Source organism: Trichogramma pretiosum, unplaced genomic scaffold (genome assembly GCF_000599845.2).
Source record: "Trichogramma pretiosum strain Unisexual culture from Peru unplaced genomic scaffold, Tpre_2.0 scaffold15, whole genome shotgun sequence".
NCBI classification, from domain to species: domain Eukaryota; kingdom Metazoa; phylum Arthropoda; class Insecta; order Hymenoptera; family Trichogrammatidae; genus Trichogramma; species Trichogramma pretiosum.
Genome location: NW_019641686.1, coordinates 2,585,598 through 2,604,044, shown reverse-complemented (window position 1 = coordinate 2,604,044; position 18,447 = coordinate 2,585,598). Strand labels below are relative to the sequence as shown.

General features: G+C 36.3%; 4 protein-coding genes across 14 annotated transcripts; 3 read left to right on the top strand and 1 right to left on the bottom strand.

Moving 5' to 3' along the window:
• Positions 1-29: 29 nt before the first annotated feature.
• Positions 30-4,465, bottom strand: LOC106657325 (zinc finger CCHC domain-containing protein 24-like). 8 transcript variants are annotated; one of them, XR_001339507.2, is made up of 6 exons: positions 3,993-4,464; positions 2,486-2,726; positions 2,154-2,402; positions 1,884-2,060; positions 881-1,350; positions 30-54 (listed from the first exon to the last, which is right to left on the bottom strand). XR_001339507.2 is itself a non-coding variant. In XM_014378768.2 (5 exons), exons 2-5 carry the CDS (start codon positions 2,645-2,647, stop codon positions 1,225-1,227), a joined length of 702 nt encoding a protein of 233 aa, XP_014234254.1. In that variant the 5' UTR covers positions 2,648-2,726; positions 3,993-4,465; the 3' UTR covers positions 458-1,224. The 8 variants fall into 8 exon arrangements, 6 of the variants coding, with proteins under 6 accessions (XP_014234254.1, XP_014234251.1, XP_014234252.1 ...); XR_001339508.2 differs by lacking the exon at positions 30-54 and adding an exon at positions 1,690-1,812 and having other exon boundaries at positions 1,274-1,350; XM_014378768.2 differs by lacking the exon at positions 30-54 and having other exon boundaries at positions 458-1,350; positions 1,884-2,048; positions 3,993-4,465.
• Positions 4,466-5,924: 1,459 nt separating this feature from the next.
• Positions 5,925-17,201, top strand: LOC106657315 (cyclin-dependent kinase-like 4). 4 transcript variants are annotated; one of them, XR_002763574.1, is made up of 7 exons: positions 5,925-6,068; positions 13,558-13,778; positions 13,849-14,043; positions 14,128-14,416; positions 14,504-14,954; positions 15,032-15,518; positions 17,187-17,201. XR_002763574.1 is itself a non-coding variant. In XM_023461240.1 (6 exons), the coding sequence occupies exons 2-6, from the start codon at positions 13,611-13,613 to the stop codon at positions 15,411-15,413; spliced, it is 1,485 nt and encodes a 494-aa protein (XP_023317008.1). In that variant the 5' UTR covers positions 5,925-6,068; positions 13,558-13,610; the 3' UTR covers positions 15,414-15,939. The 4 variants fall into 4 exon arrangements, 2 of the variants coding, with proteins under 2 accessions (XP_023317008.1, XP_023317009.1); XR_002763573.1 differs by lacking the exon at positions 17,187-17,201 and adding an exon at positions 16,989-17,016 and having other exon boundaries at positions 15,032-15,537; XM_023461240.1 differs by lacking the exon at positions 17,187-17,201 and having other exon boundaries at positions 15,032-15,939.
• LOC106657306 lies at positions 8,697-9,971 on the top strand. Its single transcript, XM_023461284.1, has 6 exons — positions 8,697-9,040; positions 9,112-9,197; positions 9,254-9,390; positions 9,456-9,592; positions 9,678-9,810; positions 9,873-9,971. The coding sequence occupies exons 1-6, from the start codon at positions 8,778-8,780 to the stop codon at positions 9,921-9,923; spliced, it is 807 nt and encodes a 268-aa protein (XP_023317052.1). The 5' UTR covers positions 8,697-8,777; the 3' UTR covers positions 9,924-9,971.
• On the top strand, positions 17,040-18,195 carry LOC106657305 (bifunctional methylenetetrahydrofolate dehydrogenase/cyclohydrolase, mitochondrial). Its single transcript, XM_014378731.1, has 3 exons — positions 17,040-17,113; positions 17,187-17,740; positions 17,813-18,195. The coding sequence occupies exons 1-3, from the start codon at positions 17,040-17,042 to the stop codon at positions 18,193-18,195; spliced, it is 1,011 nt and encodes a 336-aa protein (XP_014234217.1).
• Positions 18,196-18,447: the final 252 nt, after the last annotated feature.

Here is an 18,447-nt window from a genome sequence, read left to right as displayed (position 1 = left end):
GCGCAGAATATGCTTCTGCGGCGCCGTGTCGCAAATCTGTATTAAGATTTAAGTCTGCGAAAATTCAAAATTGGCAATTTTTCTGAACATTCTGCTGCAATTGTTAATTTTAGTTATAAAAACTTTATTAATAATTATACTTCTTGTTGACATAATTTTCAACGTAATTGTGCATTGAATTTTGCAAAAAAAGTGAATAATCTTTGCAATGTAATTCACAAAATAAAAATTTCCAGCTCTTAAAATGATCATTCGGAAAATACATTTTTGAACACATATAAGAGTATATTTTGGAAACAGTTTCAAAAATAATCTTCACATACCATGATTTTTTATGATTTTATAAACGCGTCAAAAGCGATTGAACTTAATATTGCAACGAACCAATAAGATAACGTTAATTTAATTAGAAATTAAAAGAAAAAGGCGTAAAATTTAATTATGTGCTACAATTAGATTTAGGATTTATTGATTTTTCGCCAGAAATTTTTATACATTTGAATTACATATTTCCAAATTTTATAAATCATTCTGGTTTGAGTCAGAATTGATTCATCTCAAATGTACATGCTTGATTTAATTGATTTAATTTGATATTAATATGATTTATTAGAACTAACTCACTAGAAATTCATGAAAAATAATTTAAAAAACACCAATATCAGGTATTTTAATCAGACAATAAGTACATGTTGATAATTGATTTATGCGTTTAAAAAAGATAAAACTTTGTAATAGTAGATAATTTTCCATCTTAATAGATGTAAAATGATGATTGTTTAAATTCTCATAAATTTAGAATGATTATTATTGGTTTTGAAATCATTTCTGTTTTCTATGATAAAATTGTCATGTTTAAATGTCAAAATAAAATGCTTACTTTACTTTACCAGATCTATTCTTGTAAATAACTGGATTCTGTTATAAGTCTTACAAAAATGTACTATACATAACTACATTTTAGTATATCGTCATACTTTGAACATGTAGATAATTTTATGAAACATGTACAAACAACTCTACATAGTGACTATTATATACATATTTTCTCAATCTTTAGTATGTATCATCATAGTTAATCACTTAATCATTCATACTACGAACAAAAAATTCACTGTACATTTATAAATGCTATGTATAACGGCACATTGACTCTTACAATGGTATTAGGTAAAAAAATATCTCTGATAATTTTTAACATTGAATGAAAATTCCTTTAGATAATCATATTATTGAATCTTGTTCTCGCCTGCAGTAACTTCCAAGTTCTTTGCATTTCTCACAGAGATTCTGAGGGTGAACTTTGCTCTGGTCCGATACATCCAAGCCATCAGGTTTTTCCAAAGGTCTCTGAAATACGTGGATGAATAATTAAATAAAACGATGGAGAAAAAGGTATAGAAGTGAGATCGCAGCGATGTGTTATATATGCTGGATAATGTACAATATGCGGAAGAAATTATAGAAAAGAGGCAAGTTGCAAAAGTTTATGTGCATAATGTACAGAAAAAGCTCGAAATTCGATTCAATTAAATTGCTGCACTAAGAACTCAGTTTTTTTCACAAAAAAATTAATTAATACTCCAATATACAGTAGAAAAATAAGCATTTATTTCGAGCCTCTTATGTTAATGCATGTTAAATTTGAAAAGCTGCTTGCAAGCTCGTCATCACAATTGGGTTACACACAATACAAGTAGGTTGTTGGAAAATAATCAAATCGAGCACACGCGAATCGATGAAGAATTTGGAGACTCGCGAGCATTAAATCCCGGCTTCACTCATAGGTCTCGCGGTCGACCTTGAACATAACTTTAATTAGGTTCCATTAATGTACATTTGTGCGAGTAACTTTTGTATACGACACAGCAAATTATTCTCACTTGTTTGTGGGGGTAAACGTTGATGCGGCACTTCATGCACTCCTGGCCCATATTTGCCCAGCTGTTTCCGGACATCCACTTACGCATGCACTTGGGACACTTGTACTCGCCGAAGCAACGTTTCTTGCCTTGGTAAGGCGTTCGACCTTCTCCCTTGGGATGAGCCTGCAACAATTTCTATTCGTTACATGATTACTCTCGTAGCTGATATAGACGCTTCGTTAAAATCTGGTATATGACAAAGCTAGCCAAAAAGGTTTAAAAACTCACTTGCGGACAATCTCTGATGTAATGACCTTTCCTAAAACACGAGTGACACATATAACTTGCAGGGGGTTTCTTTAGCGGTTTTGAATTTATCGATAGGTCGTTTAATAATTCGGAAAAACTTTCAGATAAACCAGAGTTCTTATTTTTAATATTCACATCATTGAATAAATTATTAACTTGAGGTAAATGATGAGGCTGCATCGGTGATGCTCTGCTCCACCAGCCAAGCCGTTGAAATTCACTCTGTAGCTGAAACAAGAATCACAGAATCGCTTGACAATTTAGCATCAATTTTACAAACTAGAAAATAAAATTGAATAATCTGAATCTACCTGGTCCATATTTTGAAGATAATCTCTTCTCGGCGATTGGATGGCTGGTTCGGCAACTTTGAAATAAAGATAATTGCACTGATGCAGACGATTGTTGTTGGCCACCTCGTGCGGCAGATGTTGATGTTGAAATTGATACGGGTGGCACGCAGTGCTAGCCATGCTTTAGTGCCGCTTGAAGCTTTTAGGTCTCCATATTCTAATGCCTTTTTTGGTACTATATGGGTTACAGATTATTAATCTGCAAACGAAATGACGGTAGAATCATTGAATATTAATGTGGTTTTTTGATCGTAACTTTGAGAAAAATCCAAAAGATTTGTACGAATTTTATCGTAAAGAAAAACAACAAAATTCAGGGAAAAAGTAACTTTTTTTTTCAATATCCAGTCGAAGAAAGAACTCGTCGTCGCTGGCATAAAATGAACGTAGAGCTCGAGGTATACAGTTGAACGACTCATGAGTTTTGATTTACATTCGTAGAAGAGTCGTAACGCCACACAAAGCCCTTCGAACTTGATTGTTTCGTCGCGGCACGCATCGATATGTGCTACATAAATAAAAGTCGAATCTGACGAATAACAGACGCTTACGCGTAAGCTCGCTAACTCAAGGATCGAATGTACTTTCTTTATCGATATGTAAGCGCACGCATAAATGATCTAAAGGAAGGCACGCAAGTTTATCGTGGCGTAATATAATATATTTAGGTAATGTATATACGACGTCGCAGTAAATGCGCGACGTTTCCGATTTGAAATTTTATTGCGCGTACACGAGCGAGCTGCGGCATTGCGGGGCGCGACGTCATCCGTCGTTCGTATGGGCTATCGGCTTCTCGGAAGTAAACTTTATAATATATGTGTATATATAGTAGCAAGCGAGATCGCGCGTATTTGACATTGATTAAGTGCCTCGCGCATTTTTAATCGTTTTTCTCAAACGCGCTCGAACGAGTACCGCGAACTTTAAAAACATTACGATGTTTATTGTTTACGCTTACAAGCTCGCCAGCGTCAAAATCTAAAATGGCTTGAAAATCAAGTGCAAAATAAAAGCGTCGATTTTCGATATTGCCTCCGTGCGCAACTGACCGAGCAATGCCGATATCGACGATCCACTTTTCCGAATACGACACGTACGCGAATCGCAAATATAGGCGTAGGGTTTATTTTTTAAGCGAATAAACACGCACGATGAGTAGCGTCTCGCTGTATCCAACATATAAGACAGTACGCGTAATTCTTGAAAAGAGTCGAGCGAAGCGCAAGTTGCCGCGCGCGTCTGTACGAGGAGACGCTCACTATATAATGATACTCCGAGGCGCAATCGAGCTCGGGTATTTTTGGCCTTTTCTCGCACTTTCGATGTACCATTCACATGCATATTTGCTCAAGCTTCGTGCGCGAATATTCACGCACGTTAAAGTCAAATCTCCGTAATTATCGATAAGAATTACGTGCTAAAATGCGAGGAAAAAGAGGAAAAAATTAGATTGTTGACTCACCGTCGGGGCTGCAATTTACAGAAGCGTCGTTTTTAGCTTTGATCTCGTTCGAACTGCGTATTTCAGCCTTAAACTTGTACGAAAGCTCTCACTTGCTTGCGAGAGCAGTTGCAGCTGACAGTGCGTTGGGAGGCGAAAAATAGCAGAATCTCGAGTCATGCCACGATTCCAAAGGCTATTTACTTTTTGGTACTTTTAACGCGGCACATTACAACGCGAACGAGAAATTGGTAAGAAGTAATGCATGAGCCGATCATTGCAAACGGAAGAAATCACATGGCGAGCCGTCGGTAATTGTATTACAAGATGGGCCACTCGTCGCTATAAGTCGGCACGGAACTGCCATCGACGGGAGTGAGGGATGCAGAGTCGGCGCGCGGCAATAAGTCGAGAGCGTCTGGACCACATCGAACACGGAGAGTCAGGCAAGACTCGAGACTCGAGCATGATCTGGCGCGCGCGGGTGCTATCGTGTGTTGGCCTGCACGCTCGTTCGTAATTCTGCGCCGGCCCATGCCTGCTTCTTTATTCACGCAGTTTGCCTCACTGTTTATATAATAATATACATGCACACCCATATACAGGTATTATAGATGCACGTGCTCGTATGTGCTGCGCGTATCGACTACTAGCATTGTTGCGACTAAATAAAAAGTTGTGATCGGTGCCTGCGACCAATCATTCAATCATTCTTTTCACTTTCTTTTCAAATCTTCATTTCTACATTCTTTTTTTAACAAGTTTTTTATTCTTATTTTCCACGTCTAAATACATTTGAAGTGTTCGGTTTATCCTTTATTTAGGAATTCAATCGTGCCAGTTGCAACGCGTTACAAACGTATCTGACTCTACGATAAATTAATTTTAAAAGGTCTCCGTTTTAATATTTTTATAAAACATTATTTGAAACTCGATTAAATATTTTTACTGATGCGGTTATATTATTTAACAACGATCTTTTTTCATTTTTTATTTCATTCAGAAGCAATAATTGTATATCAATAACGCACATTATCTTAAAACAATAATTCTTTCATACATTTTAACGTTTTTAATTGTAAATGGTATTTGTATAAATTAAAATCATTTGGTGGTACACAGGAAATTGCAGTTTATTGAAGTTCAGTTGGTCGAGCTCTCAACTACAACTGCGAATCATAAAAGCAAACTTCAATAACCACGTGCAACACACAGATAACAGATTTATACAGCTGCTCGGCGAAAACAGTAAAAATATTCTTCTCTGTTAATATAATAACTTTATCAAAGTCTCTTGAGCGTGAAAATTTGAATGCGATATGTGCTACAATGAGGAAAACCAGCTCTGACCAAATAGTGGCATATTTACTAGCGTTAAGAAACGAAAGCTTCCATTCGAAAGCTCAAGAGCCTTGAGATATCATAGCGGTATGGAAAAAAAGTAACTTGTCGACCTCTCGCAAGTGCCAAGTGCATCCAACACCTCGGCGCAGCACCTATGATATCAGATCTCCTTCGCATTCCATCGGCGGGCATTCGCTATCGCTTCCTGAGAATCTTTGGCCAGCGCGAGACATCTTTACAATCGGGCCATGTTCCGCGACCGAAAGCTATTACTTATTCGCGTATGCACATATAGCAAAGCCGCTGCTGCGAGCTATCCTCGCGCAACCAGAAGCTACTTTCGACCTTTGAACTTCGAAGCTGGAATGAGCGACGCTGGCGTATGTGAGCAGCCAGTTGCTGTGGCTGCGCACACGATCCACAGCCCCCCCGCGCTCCCGCGTCAAGGATACGCACGCAAACCTGTTTGGCTGCTCCTAATATTACGTATATCCGTTTAGCTGTGCTTGCAAGCTTATATATACGAGTCAAGCCACCCTTCGCGGGCCAGCAACTCATAGTCGTCGCTAGTACAACTTCTGCTGCTGCTGCTGCTGCCAGCACATAATAACGAGTGAAACACTGTAATCGTGATTCGTCCAATGCCGTATCTTTCTCAAGTTTCCTTGTAGTCGAAAAATTTATTTCATTTCAGCTTTTATTTGTTCTTACATTTTTTACGTACTTTTTCCGCGTTCAACATCTGAATTCAAGGTAAGAGCTTGCAGGAAAACAAATACCACCGCATAGTAATTAGTCATCGTATATTAAGAAAGTAATCAAATAATTCGATTGAAATTCTATCAAGTATCATTGATTACAATAAAATTAGTCACCTTTCTTTAACGGAATTGTAAAAAAAATTTTATTTCGTCTTTTGTTGGCTCTGTTAAAAAATTATGTAAAAAAAAATATTAAGCCTGTTATAGGTATCGTGTTATTGTTAATGAGTTATTGTGGCTACGAATTTCATTTGTTCGAATTCTTTCAATGCACTACTGAATTCAAAAAGTCTCCAAACATTTATATTTAGTTCCAAAACAAATGCATCCATATTAATTCATTTGTGTAGCTTTCAGCATTATATTCGGTACAAATCGTACAAAACGTTTAAAAATTTCCTTTTACCAAAACCTGAAAGTACGATTCTTTTTATAATTATTTTCAACTATTTTTACTTTTAAATATATTAATAATTCTCAAATTGAATATAATATTTTGAACATTCAAAAACTTATAACAAGAAATATTTTTTAATTGAATTTCAATTTTCCAATAGGAATTCTCGCATAAAATAAATAAAAGCTTGCTATTTTAAACTTTAAAACTTTATAGTAGATTTTACAGTAAATTGCGCTACTTAATTAGAATACTATTAAAAATTGACGCATTAAAAGAGGAACACGCAAAAAAGTCGTTGAGTACAGATATTATGTCACATCCGCATATTTTTACAATGCTTTATACGAAAATCATCTATTTTTTCAGCCAAAGAAATTTTCTTGATAGGAGCAAAACTTTTTTATGCACTATGCGACATATTCGTATTAGGAAACCAAAATAGAACATTTGCGTGCGTGCCACGACCGCAACAGCAACGTTTTTTGCACAAATTAAAGATAATAATATAAAAATATATAGAGCTTTGCCAAAGCGGTAGGGGGTGGGTGGCTCGCGAGCTTGCGTTTTTGTACATGCTTCTAAAAAAAAGTCTATCATTGTTCAATCATCGACACGAGTATTGCATATGTGCGGTTTTTCGGGGAAATTTCTTTATAATTCGTAGTTACCGGTAGCGGCGGCGTCGATGGCTCATTTATATACGACGATTTAACACGTGAGTTCCTATTATTTCGAGGTCAGGGGCGATGCACAATAATAGGAGGGTAACGAAGTTTTTCGACAATTTGCCAAATGCCTGCGTTGTTTCTTGTATCGTGTGCTGCTTGCCCAGTTGCGTATGCACGTCGAACAAGTTACTTTTTTACGTCACACAAATAGCGCACAAGGATGTGAGTCCACGTGCAGCACATTACATATACATACATATATACAGACATAGATTTGGCTACTTTTGAGTATGACGTACTTACGAGAGAGCTAAATTTTCGTGCTCTCTGCTTTGTATTTAAATCGATTAAACATACAAAATGTGCGATTTAAGTGTAGCTGTGTGAAACTTATCTTTAGGGTAAATTAATTGTACGAAAAGGAGCACAAATTATTCTATATTTTCAAAACCACGATGACAATTAATTTTAGCGATTCGGATATATTTTTAGAAAAAGTTTTTTTTAGTTTTACCATATTACCTGAATATTTTCTTAAAACTTTAGATTGTAGTTATTTTTATAAGTACAATTTCTACTAGAAACTTTATAAAGCTATAGAATCCTCTTCAAATATCCACTCGATTTATTTATTCTGCGGCTATTATAGAGTATTCAAAAGTAATGACTGCAACTAAAGCATATTTAAAGAAAGATTATTCTATGTATATCAAACTTTACAGTGTAAACCTCTATATGTACGTAATAAATACAACGATTGCGAGAAAAATTCAAATTACACGAGAAAAAATACTTAAATTTAATGTGAAACATTGCCAGCACTTATATATGATTTGATATTGTAATTCACAATAATTGAGACAAAATTAAAGTACACCCATATTTGTTAATTTACTTTTAAAGTATCTGAAATACATTTACGCGATTTCATTTTACAAAGAAAAGTTAATTCATTGTGTAACTGGATAGTTCACGAGAAGGAATTTTAAAACTTATTCTATTTATCATGTTCGACTATTTTAACAGTCGTTATTTCATTATTAATAAACTACTCATGAGTAGTATAGGTATTTGGCCCTATGAAAATAATGTTAAAAAGTTATTTTTAAAAAGTTTTTTCATTACCTTCATATTCATATCAGCTTTACCGCAAGTATGATATAACATATAATTTTTCGTTTGCAATCGATTACATGTAATATTATCAAATGTTCTAGATCTATGGGTTGTATAAACATTTCGGGCATGGCGTTGATAAAATAATTGAGCATTCAACTCTTACCTTATATTTATTCCAAATTGAATTAAAATTAGTGACTACTATTTTGTCTGAAAAAAAGGTGAGATTTTTATTAAACTCAAATGGTTTTTAATTTTATCAATTGTTATGATTTATAGTTAAAAATCTTGTACGATAGTCTGGAAAAAAATTGGAGCTCAATCAAAAACCCTGAAGAACTGCATTTGTTTCGTAAATATTTAGAAAATGGAAGATTTTTAACCATCGGCTACATGAGTATTCATCTATTTTCTTATTCGCTTCTCGACTGATACATTTGAATCATTCATTTGGTCTGCATGATTATTCGCTGATTTTTAAAGAATTGAATCATTTCGTTTGTTCTTAGCGTACATGACATCTGCCATGCTTTTCTACGTCATTATGCCAGTGGCCCCAACATTCTTCGAAAATGTTTTCTCAAGGATGAACGAAACAAAATCCTTCGACTTTGTAATGAAGGGAGAATTTCCTGTTAACAATATGCGTGATTACTACTTTGAAATTTTTATATTCGACATGCTCGTGTGCGTAGCGACTGTTTTTGTCCTCGGTGCAGTCGACAGTACTTACGCTGCTTGTACTGAGCATTGCATTGGTTTATTTGGATTGCTCAAGTAACCTTTTACGTTTTTTCCTCGTCGCACGATACAAGTTAACATCTAGCATTATATTCCTCCCATTTTAGATTTCGCTTAGTAAATTTAACTCCGAAAATTTCACAAAACTACAGTGACATGGCAAATTCAAATTACGATCAAGATGATGCCACTTATAATTTTTTTGTAGATACCATAAAATTACATCAAAAATCAATTCGGTACTAACAGATTGTATCAATCGCAATTATACACTATTACTTTCATTTTTTCCTAGATTTGCAGAAATTCTCAAAACTTCGTATTCTCTTACATTTTTAATTCTAATGGGTGCTACTGTAATTTATAGCAGTCTTGTTTGTACCCTTGTAAGTATAGAAAATTTCACCATCAGTGCAAGTTAAAATGATTGCTTTTTTCACTTTTGATCCAGATCCTTTTAAAGGGAGATGAGTTAAAAGATCGTTTGAGATATTCAGGTATTTTTGTTGGACTATTGATCCATTTGTTTTATATCAGTTGGCCTGGGCAAAAATTGATTGATCACAGTACAGGTCTATTTGATGATGCGTAAGTTCAAGAGTTTTAATGCTCATATTGATAGCTTAAGTTATGGATAAAGCTAACGAAATAACTTTTTTTGTCTATTTTTTAGTTATACAAACAAGTGGTACGAGTGTAATTTTAGAACAAAAAATTTATTGAGAATTGTGAGATTACGTTGTTTGACACCATGCCAATTGACCGCCAGTGACTTGTACATAATGAATTTTCCAAACTTTGCTGCGGTATGGACTTGATTATCTTGCGAATCAACACATTCAACGTACTCAGTAATTTCTCTTTGCAGGTTCTCAAAACTTCAATGTCCTACATGACCGTCCTCGCATCTTTCATATGATTTATTTATGAAATGATATTCAATCTCAATTAAATTAAAACGGTCAGCTCTATATTCTTCAGAATCTCGATGCACAACAAATGAATAGATTTATTTTATTTTCGATCTATTGAACAGTCTGTAACTATTACAACGAATTTATTCATTTCCGTTCGTTCCATTTTTTTTTGCATAAAAGTGCTCGCCTTTCGTCCTTTCGTGCACTGCCTCAAACGTGCGAGTACAATGACATAAAGACAGTTGTTAGAGCATGCTAAGTAGGTAGGAAAAAGAGCTTGGAAAAAAGCTGAAGGAGCTGCCTCGGTCGATATGCCTCAATAGCAAAAAAGCTAGCACTCTATGCCCATGACAATATGCAGTAGAAACGTCGACGAGGCAATGGTTGAAAATTGTCAGCCAATTGAACCAAGTGAGAAACGAGCAATTATCACATTTACGTACAGCTATGGTACTTTTCGTTCAATTCTTTGACTTTACACTCATTTCAATAACTATTTCTATTTAATCTTTTCTCACACTATTAAATTTATAATAATTATCTTCAACCGACATTTCTTATTATCATTTAACAGAATTTTAATTTTTGTCGAATAAAGAGTTCCAATAAAACTTAAAATATATTCCAATCAGAACAAATGTTGAACTTTTTTAAACCAGCGTTTAAGAGCACACGTTCTTAACTAAATCAACTCTCGCGGAATTTAAAATATATTAGGATTATTTTTTAAATTTCACGACATTTATAAAATATCCTCAAATAGCTTCGTTTTATTTGGTTTTCTTTGATTTGTTCAAATTATCAAGTTATGGATTGTAATTATTTATTTATTTATTAATTAAATACGTAGCTAGTTTGAAATGCAATATTAATACTAAGAGATTAAACTCTTAGCGAGTAAGATGAAATAAAGCGGTTAATTCAACGCTACAGTTGTGAACATTTTTCAATTTTTTAGATTTTTAGGGTAAAATGTAATGTTTTTCATGGTCAGCTGTATTCATCAAAACTTTTTCGCGACTCAAATTTTATTACGCACCCACATACTTTTAGAATCAGACAAAAATCATGAACGTTTTTGTTGAAAATTGTCCGAATTTTTAGAAAAATAATTCCTCAAAGTGATTTGAACATTATGCTAGAGGCTTGTTTCAGTAAAAAGAAACACAAAACTCAAAATCTATTTGCGTTCGATCTGGACTTTTATCTCCAAAATATTCACAGTGTGCTTCTTCAAAATATCAACTACTGTTTCATATATTTTTTGCAATGAAGCTTCGAGTCTAAAATCCTGGACGGATTAAAGTATGTTGAAAAACATGCAAAAAATATTATAAAAAGATACAAAAAGCTCGAAGTTGCCAATAACAGTCTGCGCAGGTAGTAATCGACATTTAACATCAAGATCTTCATGTTCGCAGAAAAAAAATTTTTTTGACCTCTCGACATCACTGAGAGTCAAAAAAACCCTTGATTTTTTTAACATTATGTTACCATTATAGTCGAAATTCTAATTAAACTCTACGATTCACTTCATAATGATAATAATCACTTGCATGCGAATCGACAAATGCATTACACGTTTATGCTTTTGTTCAAAAGCCTATTGAAGATTTTCATTTATAATGACAATCTAAACATAATAAGTGAGCATCGAGTTTATTTTCCGAAGAAAATCATGAAATTGCCAATTTCATAATATTCAAATATTGTCTACGAAGAATGTATCATAAAATTAATCATCACGTTTTAAGAGTGGATAATACGATAATTTGAATTAAGAAAAAAAAACAATTAAATTGAAGCACGACGTGCAGACTTATAGCTATATTAAAAATGAGCCTGTACATCCATAAAAAGTCGGAGCAGATAATAGCACATTGTATGACGTGGTTAAAATGAAACCATTCAATAATGTCATATGTCAATTTTTCAGTGTCGATACATGGTATAGCTGTTGCACACTTTAGTTAAAGTTTCAGCGACAAGGCATTGTTTGCCGATTAGACAGCGATCCGCGTAGACTGCAACGTATCTAGAGCATTACAATGTGCTTTGAACTTTTAGCGGGTCGTTCAACGACTCGTAATACAGTGTGTTCAATGCACCCGCAGCTTTTTCTCGAGCTTTCTTTATACGCGCAAGCAGCAGAATCCGAATTTATCTCTCGCGCTTTCTTATGGACGCGATCGTCATGTCTATAGCCGCGGGCATATGGCGATGCTATAACGCGTACAGCAGCTGCAGTGTACGCTATGTGTACCAAGGGAAGTCTAAAGCTCGTGGCTGCAACGACAATCGATATGAGGCCGTTCATATTTTTGCCTCCTATATGCCGAGTCGCCCACCTAGACTCAGTGTCTATTCGCGTCTACGAAACGACTCGTGTATTTTAAGTATTATATACAAGCATAGCGAATATATATATTGAATTATATATGCATATCGTGTAAGTCGCGCGCATCCGTCGATTTTCCTTTTCATCCCCATTCCTCTTATATGCATATATGTAATGTATATGTATATGCAGAGCGCCGCTAGCTCGTCGGCAAAAAGTCTCTCTCTGTCTCGCTCGCGGGCCATATCTTGGGCGTATTTCAATTTATGTTGTACATAAGTTTTATTTTGCGGGCTGCATGATCGTGACTCGTCGCTTGAGCTGCGGCTGACACGCTCCTAGGCCTGCTACATTTTGGCCAATCGATGTGCGTCCGCTTCTACCGCTGCTTTTGCCATTGTCTAAATGTATAAACACCGTTGAATTATTTCGACGTATTTTCATATTTTCAAACGGAACTTGGTACTTTTTGAATCGAGCGGCACGACTCCAAATCGAACGCTAACGAAACGCAAAATTACCGTTGAATAAATTGGGATTCGAGTCATCACGATTCGACGTCACTTTGAAAAGTCCACGATCGCGTGTTTACAGCCAAGGCGCAGGTATGAAAGCTTCCAAGCCTGTACAAAAGATTGTTGATATTTTTCCTCTATATCCTATATATCTATTAACCAGACCTGCTCGTCGCTTTATTAAGCTATATATATACGACTGTGCAGTTGCATTTTGTTTGCGCTTTAATTATGGACGTACCTAAAAATTTTAACAGTCCTTCAGTTAGCTTTTATTTTATTATCATTATTTGTTTTAAATTTTATGCGAAAATGTGTGATACAGTTGAATTCGAGACAGCAAACTTTTTATACTTTACCGAGAGTCAAAAATGTAAGCAAGCTGTTTTATTTCCATAAATTATGCAGTTATTCTTCTTGTGTCTCAAATTACAATTGAATATTTCATTACGATGCATTGATTTGACCATTTTGCACTGTGCGTACATGACCATATACTTTTAAAACAAGTTGGTACACAATTTATTTTTACCCTTGATGTTTACGTAATTTTCCTCTATTTTACAGTTTCATGCAAATTACAACTCAATTATTAAATATGCTCTAAACAAATATCAATCAAAAATAATATAACCTCTGTGCGATAAAAACAAAAATCGTTTTTGATCTTGATACATTTTTTATCCTTTTTTTTTCAAATAATTCATTATTTCTCGATGCCACTTAATTTCTATGTGAATAGAAAAAGAATTTCAAGTTAAAAAACTTACCTGTATTTTTTAGTGGACGTAAGCAGAAGAAATGGATTTTAAATGGCAGTCTGAAAAATCATAAAAATGGAAAGGTACGAAAACATTGAAGTGGTTGGAGAAGGCAGCTACGGTATAGTAATGAAATGTCGGCACAAAGAGACTGGCCAGATAGTGGCGATAAAAAAATTTCTCGAGTCCGTAGAAAATATTCATGTAAGAAAACTGGCCTTTCGAGAAATACGAATGCTGAAGGTAAGAGTCAAGACATTTTATCATAAACCTAAGCGAGCAATGGACATAAAAAGCTTGTAAATTTTTGCAGAGATTGAGACACGAAAATCTCGTGAGTTTGATCGAAGTTTTCAAGCGGAAGAAGCGCTTTTACCTCGTCTTCGAATACTTGGATCATACGATATTAGAAGAGCTGGAGGCTGTGGGTGGTGGTCTCGGCTTCGAGTTGTCTCGTCGGCACATTTTTCAGGTTCTACGAGGCTTGAATTTCTGCCACCACAATAACGTAAGGAGAAATACCGAATCTTATTTGAACTTTTAAAAAGCCATTTAAAGTCGCTGTAAAATGGTTCGATCGGTTCGCTGGCAGATAATGCATCGCGACATCAAGCCGGAAAACGTTCTGGTCTCGTCGCACGGGGTAGTCAAGCTGTGCGACTTTGGCTTCGCACGGATTTCGGGGCCGAACGAGTCGTGCACGGATTACGTGGCGACCAGGTGGTACCGGGCGCCGGAACTCCTCGTCGGCGACGCTCGTTACGGCCGAGCCGTCGACACTTGGGCGGCTGGCTGCCTCTACGCCGAGATGCTGACGGGCGAGCCACTGTTTCCCGGTGACAGCGACGTCGATCAACTCTTCCGGATCACCAGGCTCATGGGTAAAAGCAAACTTAGCGTCGGATGCAGCGACGGATCGTCCGACGGCTCGAGTTCGAGAGAGCAATGAAAGAGCGTTTGATCCATAGGTGGTCTCTGCCACAGGCATCAAAGCCTGCTGAACCGCAACAGCAGCCACGGTCGGAGCTTGCGCAAGGCCAGCGTGGAGAGTCTGTCGTATCGACACGCCACCCTGACGAACTTGAACGGGCCGTCGGCTGCCTCGGCTCGGGGCCCCAGCGGAGGCCTCCGATCGCTGCGCAATCATCTGCCCTGCTGCAGCTCCAGCGGCCTGGACTTTCTGTCGCAGTGCCTGCGAATGGACCCGGACACGAGGCCCAACTGCGCCCAACTGCTGCAGCATCCGCTCTTCATGCAGGACAACTTCGCCGAGCGCTTCCTCGTCGAGCTGCGGGACTACGTGGCCAAGGAGGCGGCGGGAAATCCTCTGCTGCAGTTGAGACGCGTCGAGGAGAGGAGGTTCAGCGTCATGTCGCTCGAGGAGCCGCCCAGAGTCTACGCCACCGGAGCCTTGCCGAGGTGCGACTCGCCAGCGAGTTCGATGTCGATGCGAACTCCGTCCTCGACGATCATGGCAACGTCCCTTTCTTTTGCAGGTGGAGCATGAAACTCGTGAGGGAGCCTTCGGACAAGATAAGCGCGGACGTCAACGTCAACGCGGACTCCTTGAACCAGACGCGCAATTGCAACGGACGAGCTAATAATCGTCAAACGCCCGAGCATCCACAGCAATTACCGATCCAAAGGAAGCCTCTGTCCCGACCGAGAGAACTGAGCTTCATCGGCCCGACCAACGTCCAGCCCAACGCGACTTACATTCGCCGACTGGAGCACAAGGGCCTGCTACCGATGCTCGACTCGAACAATGGCAAGAGCTGCACGCTGCCGATCCTCGCCTCCAAGGAGTCGCTCCTGTCGAGCAGAGTAGCCCCCAAGAGGACAAAGCTCGATGTCTCGTCGAGCAATGCGATCGCGTGACGTTTGGCCGCTGTCGGCCCGGCGCCCTCGCTAGCCCAGACCAATCATAGATAATACTCTTATTATTTGCAGACCCACGTCTTGTTCCTCGTCCCAACTCCTACTGTAATAATATTGTATAACTGTAAAAATATTTATCTAATTTATATTAGAAAATGCTTGTTTTTCGTAATCAATCATATCCTAATGATAAATAAATCATGTGATGACGTGTGATTAACGTACATTATTCTGTGTAAATAGTCTGCGCAGCATTTTTTATAGCATAATTCAAGTATCTCCAATTTCGCGAACCGTTCAGTTTTCGCTCATTTACAAAGGATCAATAATATCATTTTAATTGAACAATTTTCAATTTTTCCTTCAAAGTATCTTTGAAATCAAAGTTACTAAAAAGTATGAATAGTTTATACCTTAAAAATCTCAGGCACGATATGTGAGATAAATCATCATTCTTTGAAAAAATACTGCGCTTATCAAGCCGATTTTTATTATAGTTTATGTATGCAAAGAAAAATTATTGCAAACGAATCTCGTTTTTTTTTTAATTATCATACATTCAGTTCCAAATTTAGGAACCATTTATCATTTCATCTCAATTGAAGTCGATGCAATATTTAAATGTACTAATCTTATTGAAAATTAAATGAGTCTTAAAAATTAAAATCGTGGTATATTTACTTAAAAATATCATTTTCATTTTATAAGTTAACATCTCAAAATGTCAATTCTATCAAGAATAGACTTACAGATAGAATCCTTATTCAACAATGTTTTTTAAAATTATTTTTTGTATTTACTGACCTATTAAGACATTGTGTCTTTTTTCGTATCCAAATTACATCTAATATTATAAATGAAGACAATATGATCACATCATCATTGAATATTAAAAATGAATAAAAGTAAATCAAGTCTCGTGCGCGTAACAGATTCTCTGATATTTGAATAATATGCGGGGATAAAATAAAAGTTTCATCAATATAAACAGTACTACGCCTTTAAATCGTTATGTAAGCATTTTTTTCGATTAACATTTCCAATGCAAAATATTACTAAATTCAATAAACTTGAGCTAATTATTATCTCAATTGTATTCCAAGTCTATGCTCCACTGGGGGTCTCGTTGCTTCGACATCGCCTTCATACACACGCACACATACTCATGCATGCAACAGCTTACATCAAATGGGTGTATACTGCTTGGAGCGTCGCGTGCGTAATCAAGTCTTCAATATCAAAGATCCGTTTTTTTAAATATCTTTTACGCGCGTACTCGGCAAATTTCATCACATCATTCGCGGATGAGACAAACAAATATCGAGCGACCACACGCGAATTCATTTATTCACTCTCATTTGTCACTTCACTATCGAAAGGTACTTAAGTATCCGTGCTCATCGGGAAAGCTCGTAAAATTGCATTTTCTACCACTCGCAACAAAAGCTTCACTTCTCACTTCCTGTCGGTCTTTTTCATTGCATTAAGGGAGGTTACATTTTTCACCCACACGTGCGCTTACTCGATCACCAGCGACATCATGAAAGAGTAATAAATCAAATATTATTGTTTTAGAAGTATTGTAAAACTTTAACAGTATTACAAAGTATTAAATTATTTTGAATAATGACACTTTGGAAATTATTGAAGCCACTTGTAATCCAGTGGCCTTCCAGAGGTTTACATACTTCTAATAAATTGTAAATATTTTTGTAATGTCTGGTAGAATTTTAAAAGTTTATTTATTAATATTTTTGTTTTAATTTTAAACAGTTACGGAGCAGTTTTGATTGATGGCCAAGCAATAGCAGAACAAGTACTAGAAGAAGTTAAAGCAGAAGTTGAAGAATGGACAAGAGCAGGAGAGAGAAGGCCAAAACTTATTGCTATTTTAGTGGGTGAAAATCCTGCTAGTAAAGCATATGTTGGAAGAAAAATGAAAGCTGCCAAAGCTGTTGGAATTGACAGCGAGACATTAAGATTTTCAAATGATATAACTAGAGAAGAGTTATTAAACTCAATAAAAAAAATTAATGAAGATCCTACAATAGATGGACTTTTGGTTCAATTACCAGTTCCTGAACATATTAATCAGCAGGAAGTTTGTCAAGCTGTGTCTGCAGACAAAGATGTTGATGGATTCCATTTAGAAAATATTGGAAAACTTTCTCTCAACCGCAAAGGAATTATTCCAGCCACTGCTTTAGGAGTTAAGGAGCTAATTGTTAGATCAAATATCCCTACTTTTGCTAAAAATGCTGTAGTCATTGGTCGATCAAAACATGTTGGATTTCCTATCGCTTCTTTACTTCATTCTGATGGAACAGGTAAATTTTTATTATTCATACTGTATGAATCATGATCATTTATATTCTAATAATATTGATACAATTTATTAGGAGAGACACCTGGCCTTGACATGACAACAACAATCTGCCACCGTTACACCCCACGTGTAGAGCTTGAAAAACACACAAAACTAGCAGATATTGTTATTACATGTGCAGGAGTCCCTGGTTTAGTGACAATGGATATGATAAAACCAGGAGCTTGCGTGATTGATGTTGGTATTACAAGAATCAAAACAGATGAAGGTAAATATAGATTGGTTGGTGATGTGGATTATGACAATGTGAGAAAAGTAGCTGGACATATAACTCCAGTTCCTGGAGGTGTTGGTCCAATGACTGTGGCTATGCTTATGAAAAATACTATGATTGCTGTTAAAATGATGAAAAGTAGGAGCTTGAAAAATGGTAACTTGCGTTACATTAGTTCCTAGCAAAAAATTTAATTTATTCTATTTGTAATTGTATATTTTTGTGATGATGCTTGATTTGATAATGTATTATTGTAATGTTTTATAATACTTCATTGTTATGTGTCATTTTTACTAATTTTTTTGTACAGAGAAAAACATGAATATTATTCAACATTTTACTACAATTATATATAAGTCTATTTTCAAAGAAAATGAAGAAATCGTTTTATTTCTTGACAATCATCTTCAAAAACCTCTATTCGGAATTCATAA

Excerpts from the sequence above, each read along its gene's own strand:
- LOC106657306 (XM_023461284.1), top strand. The coding sequence starts at position 8,778 with ATGACATCTGCCATGCTTTTCTACGTCATTATGCCAGTGGCCCCAACA. Across the intron at positions 9,041-9,111 it reads GGTTTATTTGGATTGCTCAA|ATTTCGCTTAGTAAATTTAA; the intron begins GTAACCTTTTAC and ends CTCCCATTTTAG. Across the intron at positions 9,811-9,872 it reads ATTTTCCAAACTTTGCTGCG|GTTCTCAAAACTTCAATGTC; the intron begins GTATGGACTTGA and ends TTCTCTTTGCAG.
- LOC106657315 (XM_023461240.1), top strand. The coding sequence starts at position 13,611 with ATGGAAAGGTACGAAAACATTGAAGTGGTTGGAGAAGGCAGCTACGGT. Across the intron at positions 14,417-14,503 it reads CCGGATCACCAGGCTCATGG|GTGGTCTCTGCCACAGGCAT; the intron begins GTAAAAGCAAAC and ends TTTGATCCATAG. Across the intron at positions 14,955-15,031 it reads GCCACCGGAGCCTTGCCGAG|GTGGAGCATGAAACTCGTGA; the intron begins GTGCGACTCGCC and ends TTTCTTTTGCAG.
- LOC106657325 (XM_014378765.2), bottom strand. The coding sequence starts at position 2,647 with ATGGCTAGCACTGCGTGCCACCCGTATCAATTTCAACATCAACATCTG. Across the intron at positions 2,061-2,153 it reads ACATCAGAGATTGTCCGCAA|AAATTGTTGCAGGCTCATCC; the intron begins GTGAGTTTTTAA and ends TGTAACGAATAG. Across the intron at positions 1,351-1,883 it reads ACGTTTACCCCCACAAACAA|AGACCTTTGGAAAAACCTGA; the intron begins GTGAGAATAATT and ends CACGTATTTCAG.
- LOC106657305 (XM_014378731.1), top strand. The coding sequence starts at position 17,040 with ATGACACTTTGGAAATTATTGAAGCCACTTGTAATCCAGTGGCCTTCC. Across the intron at positions 17,114-17,186 it reads TTACATACTTCTAATAAATT|TTACGGAGCAGTTTTGATTG; the intron begins GTAAATATTTTT and ends AATTTTAAACAG. Across the intron at positions 17,741-17,812 it reads ACTTCATTCTGATGGAACAG|GAGAGACACCTGGCCTTGAC; the intron begins GTAAATTTTTAT and ends ACAATTTATTAG.